This window comes from Crinia signifera, chromosome 6, assembly GCF_055691185.1.
Source record: "Crinia signifera chromosome 6, ASM5569118v1, whole genome shotgun sequence".
NCBI classification, from domain to species: domain Eukaryota; kingdom Metazoa; phylum Chordata; class Amphibia; order Anura; family Myobatrachidae; genus Crinia; species Crinia signifera.
Window position 1 is genome coordinate 165,463,416 of NC_139222.1, and position 7,353 is coordinate 165,470,768.

Genomic DNA, 7,353 nt, shown 5'->3' on the forward strand with positions numbered 1-7,353 from the left:
GCAATGATGTAACTGGCTCCTTTAGTTGAGTAAATTCACTCACTAGTGAAAATAGCTATAATGGCTCTGGCAACTATTTGGCAGGTATTCAATGCTGTTTGCGAGTGGTGACAGCGAGCAGGTCTTCCTGCTCGCTGTCACCACTCACCCTGACAGCATTCAACACAGCCTCCGCATCCGCCAATTCCCCCTCGCTCCGTTTTTTGAGCGAGGGGGACTTGGCGGATGCGGCTCCAGAAGCAGCGAGACCCGCGGCTAAAAACTGCGAGTTTTCTACAGCAGCCGCGGGTCTCGCTGTTTTGGGGAATTCTCGCCGTCCTGTGACGGCGAGGATTTCCCCAGTACGTTGAATAGAGCGAGCGGCCGGCGCGGGGGTTAAACAGCGAGGATCGCTGGTTTTCAGCAATCCTCGCTGTTTAACCCCCTCGCCGGCCGCTCGCTGCTGCATTGAATACCCCTCTTTGAGTTTCCTTGTCCAAGCTGAGAGACTTGCCTGGCACACTATCAGAGTGGAAAGCTAGTGGCACATGCAGTTTGATACCATAGTGAGGCCAGGCAGTCGGTTATCGGCAGAGAAAGTCATCAATATGTTAGGTTCTCACTCATTTTGATGGTTTCCAGTTGATAAATTGTTTAAAACAGATTTGGAATATGGATTTAACTGTTTCTAAATCATTATTGTACTAGTAAAATATTGCACTGAATATTCCTGTAAAATAGTCAAATGATATCAGCCTTTCTGTTTCCTACTTTTTGTTAGGCAAGACATATGTGGGACTAAAGATTGCCCAAGCCCTGCTCACTAATACTAATGCATGGCAAACACATGTGAACTCATATCCAGTGCTAGTGGTCTGCTACACCAATCATGCATTAGATCAATTTCTGGAAGGTATGTACTATGTAGCCTATGAACAAATGTAATATATAATGTAATAATATTGGGTACTTGTTTCCTAGCACGGCCACAATCGCGGGCATCGTGTACCTTAAAGTTAAGGTACACGATGCCCGCGATGGACCCGACTTCCTTTGAAATCAGGCCGACATGGATAGTAGGGGAATGAAAAGGTCGGAGGACGCGCACCGCCGCCCCTCGCGGGCTCGCTGCGCTCGCCACGCTTCGGGTTCGCGTCAATCGTGGGGTGGCGTTCAGGGTGTCAAATTGGGGGTGTAGGGAATATTTTACATTGAATCTAATGTAAAATCGGGTCCCAGGGACCCTATTCACATTTGATTCAATTAAAAAATTGAAATCGGGTCGGTCGCATCGCATGCGATTTGGTCGCATGCGATGCGACCGACGCAATTTTTCCGACACGACCACCCCGATGGAAATCGGAGTGGCCGTGCTAGGAAACAAGTACCTAATATTGTATGTTTAATACCTAACATTAACCTACATAACATATACAGGAAGAATAGATTCTAATATTTCTATAGCTACACCACCCTGCCAGCGCTGACCTATGCAGTGCACCAAGCTGGTTGCCTCAGATGGTTTCTCTGCGGGCAGGATGTGGGTCACGTGGATGTTTCTGTGCAGGGTTTATCATACTACTACACAAGTATCTCCAGTATATGCATTGGGTACTTGTATGGCTCACCTCCTACAGTGTAACCTTCGTAGTGTGTCCACCATGGCTGCCGCATCTGGTGCACTTGTGGATGGGATGAAAAATACATGGACCTGAGTATACACTGAAACCTCCCATTTTGGGTAATTTATTTTAGGGGTAATCTACTCCACCCAGGGTAAACCTACGCAGAGCGCCTAAAATGGCTGCCTCGCCTGGTATCTTGTCAGGGTGGAGTACACAACCCATGGAAGTTATTATCCAAAATTCTGCACCAATCCTGCATTATGCTTACTGTGTGCTCAAGGGTTTCTTTTGTCTGTGACTTATCTGTTACTGTACCACCAACATCCTCTGTATTATGTGCCTTGTTTTTTAATGTCTGTACAGTGCCTTGAGTCCTGTTGGAGAAAGTGTGCTATATAAATTAAACTTACTTACTTACTATATCTAGCAAAAATTCTGAAAGTATTATTTGTTAGTCCTTAAAATATATGTTTGGGCATAAAATATTTGTCATTAGATTCCATTATTTGTCATTTTTACACTTTCTGCTCAGTGAGAATGGAAATATCACAGCGTATTTCAAGCTGCATTGTTCTCTAGTGTGTTGGCAGCTGCAGGCTGGTTGTCTGTCACTGGTCTATTTGATGTGGTTCTTGTTCTCCTTTTCAGTCCTTGGACCTCTCTTGGTCGGCTCCTCCCCATTTTCTTCCTTTCTACATTTTCTCTCTTTTACTTCATTTGGGCTTGGTAAATCCCAACAGAATAGAAAGAAATGTGGGTTTCACTGAATAAGGTGTAACATACACATATATGTCTTAGTACATATTGTTTAATATAATTAAAAATTATTATAATACAAGCTTGATTTTATAATAGGGTTGCCAACCCTCCCAGAATGGCCGGGAGGATCCCGGAAATCGGGTACCCCTCCCGGCCCCCCGGAAACCCTCCCGCATATCCCCCCATCACCCGCGAACCCCCACCCGGCGGGGGGGGTCCACGGGTCAAATGACGCGATCGCATCATTTTAGTCCCGCCCCCTGCAGTGCAATGACTGAAATACCGACATTACACTGCACGGGGCGGTGCTCAAATTACGTGTTTGCCGTAGCCACACCCCTGATAGAGCAGCACACACGTGGCTCCACCCCGAACCACCCTTTCCCCTCCCGGTGATGACCCCGCCCCCCTACTTCAGTGAGCTGACTGGCTGCCCTCTCCCAGAGAGGGCAGCGTAAAAGTCGGCAACTATGTTTTATAAGTAAAACATAATGTGTATTTGTAATATATATCATAAAAGCACAGGTAGGAGGAGCTTGGGTTCTTGGGATAATTGCGCAAAAATTAATACAATACAAAATAAATAAAGGGAAATTTGTGGAAAAATATTACTTCACAGAAAGGGTAGTCGATAAGTGGAATAGCCTCCCATCAGAGGTGGTAGAAGCAAATACAGTAGAGAAATTGAAACATGTTTGGGATAGGCATATTTATTAATTTATTACTAGTTTCTTATATTGCGCGAACATATTCCGCAGTGTTTACGGAGAATATCTGAACATTCACATCAGTCCCTGCCCCAGTGGAGCTTACAATCTATATTCCCTACCACATGTACATACACATGCACAGAAATTCTAGGGTTAATTTTTTGGGAGGAAATTGGAGTACCTGGAGTAAACCCACGCAAACACGGGGAGAATATACAAACTCTACACAGTTAGGGGCATGGTGGGTATTGAATCCATGACCTCAGTGCTGTGAGGTAGTAATGCTAACCATTACTCTGTGATGCCCCATTGATATCCTTATAAAAAAAAAAGGATCAAATATGGTTTGAGGTAACATGTTTAAAAAAGAGGCAGACTAGTTGGGCCAAGTGGTTCTTATCTGCCGTCAAATTTTTATATGTAATATATATAATACTTGCAAAGATTCCCAAAATAGATTGTTACTAATATTATCTAGAAACATCTCATTACAAACATGTAGCATAGATACGCCCATATTTGCAGCTAGACTCGCCGTTTAGGTAGAGCATGCCACCCTCACTTAACCCCATCAGTGGTGTTTTTTTTTTTTTTTTTTAAGGAGCGCTCCACACTGGGCAAGTTTTTCTTGGGAGCGCTCCCTACAAAAACCCCACCACTGTCTCTCCCGGCGCCTGCCCCCGGTAACCCGGCTGTGTGCGGCATGGCGTTAGCAAGCCGGGGAGAAGGAGGCGGGGCTGGGCAGCCAGAGCCAGGCAGAGGCTGAAGCTGAGTTCAGCGCTCAGCTCAGTGGCACTTCCCGGCACTAAGAGACAGATAGTGGCAATCCCGAGAATTTTTTGGGTTTGACAAACTGGGCACTTTAGCATAGCCTGGAAAATTCTTGGGAGTGCCAGTGAAGGGGTTAATGGGGATTTTTAATACTAACTATAATCTCCTTGAAACTAGTTTTCAAAAGTATGCAGAGAACAAGACCTACCTCCCAACCTTCCAGGCCTCAAAGCCTTTTTTTTGTGTCTGGAGATTATAGTTAGTAGTAGAAAGCACCATTAAGGGAGGGTGTTATTTTTATTTATTAACAGTTTCTTATATAGCGCACACATATTCCGCAGCACTTTACAGAGTATAGTTGAACATTTACATCAGTCCCTGCCCCAGTGGAGCTTACAATCTATATTCCCTACCACATGTACACGCACACACAGACATTCTAGGGTTAATTAGTTGGGAGCCAATTAGCCTACCAGTATATTTTTGGATTGTGGGAGGAAACCGGAATACCCGGAGGAAACCCACGGAAGTGCGGGGAGAATATACAAACTCCGCACAGTTAGAGCCATGGTGGGAATCAAACCCATGACCTCAGCACTGTAAGGCAGTAATGCTAACCATCACACCATCCGTGTATGGGCCTATCTAGGCTTAGGTCCAGAACATGCATTGAAAACGTATAGGATGCTTATATGAGCAGCCATCCGATACACCTGAGGGGGTTTAATCCACATTTCCCCAGCGGCTGCTAATTCTGCATCCGCCTGGTGGGGGGTCGTAATGCTGTGCTGACTGATCATGAGTGATCAGCACGACAACAGACATTGGGAGAGGGTGCAGGGGGGCTGAGAGGTTCCCTGGAGAGTGGCAGCTATTGGAAGAGTCTCTTTCTGACTGGTCGCATCATTTGAGATGAGATAACGCACAGTCTGGTGTGGTCACAAATTATGCAACCACACCAGGCAAGTGGTTAAAAGAGAATGCGTGGAGCTGTAGTGCCACAAGAGATAGAAAGTGACTGGCTGCATACCTCCACCTATCTATCTGGGTCGTCAATGAATGTGGTGATCAGTGTATTTGCTGTATGATTCCATCTGCAGTCAGATAGAACAACTGTTACATCTGTTCATTCTAAATCTTTTGTTAATCTTAACTACCTGTAGGCAGTCTATTTTGGATTGTTTATATTGATATTGCATACTTACATTGCTGCAGTCTGATATAGACCAATGATTCATTATCTGTTGTTGGGTGTTTCTACTTCTTCTTCAACCACTTCAGGAATTCACCAGTTCTTGAAAAAAGGGATTGTCCGTGTTGGGGGACGCAGTAGCAGTGAAATTCTGAAGGACTTTAATCTCCGAGAGTTGAGAGGATGTCCAGATATCCGCAGGACTTTTCCCAACCACATACAAAGAGCATGTGGAGAAGTGAGTTGTGATAATATTGCCATCCACGCTACCATTTCTATTTCTCTTCTACTCCCTTAAGTTATTTTCCAGTAACTCTTATTACAGTGGGTTCAGTATTATTACCCGACGCTCATAATCCTGACACCCATTGACCAACAGGTAAAATACTGACATGGACAAAATACCAACATTCATTATGCATAATAAAAATGCCAACTTTTAAAATGCTGACATTTCAAAATGTTTGCATGAGTTTTTGTGTTTTGATGTCTATGTCGACATAGATCAATGTGGACACCATCTAAGTGTACCGTATGCCCTTGCATGCGATCGCCAGATTCACGCATGGTGCCTCGTGCACTGGGCACATTATTATGGATTGGTAAAGTATTAACAAGTCTGTTTTGGGGCCAAAATTTATTTAGAACTCATGTCGACATTTTAACTGGTAAGCATTTTAAATGTCGGCATTTTCACTATGTCCGTATTTTGAATATTATGAATGTTGGTATTTTGTCTGTGTTGGTCAACTGGTGTTGGGATTATAACCGTAGGTATTGTTTCCATTTATAAACTGATTGTTACCCAATTACAGTATGTAATTTATTGTAAGTATGTAAGTATTGTAGTATGTAATTAATTGTAAAGTTTAATATATGAGTCATTTTCTTGCTAGTCCATCTTGCCTTATAATTTTATACATTTAGTTGAAAATAAGTAAACAATTTGTGATTTACAATTTTCACATGTCCAAGCTGTCACATAGCATGACTGCGTCGCTATTAAAAAAGTATTTTATTGGTGTCCTGTTGCTTCTATTACATTTCTGAGAGGCATGTAACTCAAAGATCACCAGTGTTACTCCCACCGTACATTTACAAGAGGTAGAATTATAGCTTTTGAACAGACAATTGTCTCTGATGTAATGATGCCCCAGTTCAGCTGCCGTGCAGGATGCCGCCCAAACTCGCCCCCTTTTTTTTTTTTAAAGGATAATCACTTACAAGTAGTTTTTGCCTTGTAAGTGGCTGCCCCTTAAAAAAACCACCTGAAGCCGCCGGCATCTTGCACGGCCGCCAAACTCTGGCATCATTACTCCCGGACAAATAAATGTAAATAACCAATTATAGGTTAATGAGTTGCCTTTTATGTTATATCTTCATTTTGTGCTTTATTTTATCCATCATTAGGTAAGAAATAATATGAAAGTATCAGAGCAGAAGATCAATGAGGGGGCTCAGGTTTTACAGTGTTCCACCTCTGGTGTCATTCATGAAAAGTTTCTTCAGCGACACATAAGAAAACGGGACTGGGACAGCTTACATAAAGTCATGGTAAGAATAAGCAATATACAGTACTCTGAGTAGGTGAATATTGACTAGCAGAAGTAGTCATATGATCACATGACCAAAAAGTGCTTTTTAATAACATACCATAGTTAGCAATGTATAACCAACCAAAATCTATGTATATACCCAAATGTATTCAGGCAAAATGGATGGATATCTAAAATAGAATACATTGGATCCTCATTCTCTGTCTATGGAAACAAGTATTATTGATTGTACCGTTTTCTGCCTTAAAGGGGAGAAGAGGGCTCCAGGATCTAGAACCTATCTTGTACAAGTTTATGCCATACACATACAATGTTACTGCACCCACAGCTAATATCAGCCAAGTGCTATTGATTCTTCAATTTGGTAGGGTCAAACTTTTGCAATAGAATACTATGGGCCTGCTCTCAAACTGCTTACTGGGAAGATATGCATATATTACCCTAGTTTACTACTAGACCACCATCATCAGTGCACACTTACCATATACTAGTTGCATATACCTGGGAACAGGCATGTAAACTTAGATTCAACTATACATACAGTAGCCTGTATATGCATGGACTCTTCTTTCCTGTACATTGCCTACGTGAGAAAACGTCATCAATGTAGACGATAGCAAAATATGTATGTGTGTTGCCCACTCACAGTTCCAGATGCGCAGTGCAGAAGCACACGTCTAACTATGCATCATCGGCCTTATGTTTTCCAAGCTACAAGCATGCAACAACTCTGCAGTAATACAATGACACTGAATACATTT

The 7,353-nt window shown here is 42.9% G+C and overlaps 1 protein-coding gene across 1 annotated transcript in view; it reads left to right on the forward strand.

Annotated features, from left to right (window-relative positions):
* The window catches only part of ZNFX1 (zinc finger NFX1-type containing 1), a 36,129-nt gene that overhangs the window by 14,995 nt on the left and 13,781 nt on the right, over positions 1 to 7,353 (forward strand). The window contains exons 4-6 of the mRNA XM_083147926.1: positions 761 to 892; positions 5,126 to 5,274; positions 6,447 to 6,590. Of these exons, the coding sequence (XP_083004052.1) occupies positions 761 to 892; positions 5,126 to 5,274; positions 6,447 to 6,590 (425 nt within the window). The remainder of the gene's footprint in view (positions 1 to 760; positions 893 to 5,125; positions 5,275 to 6,446; positions 6,591 to 7,353) is intronic.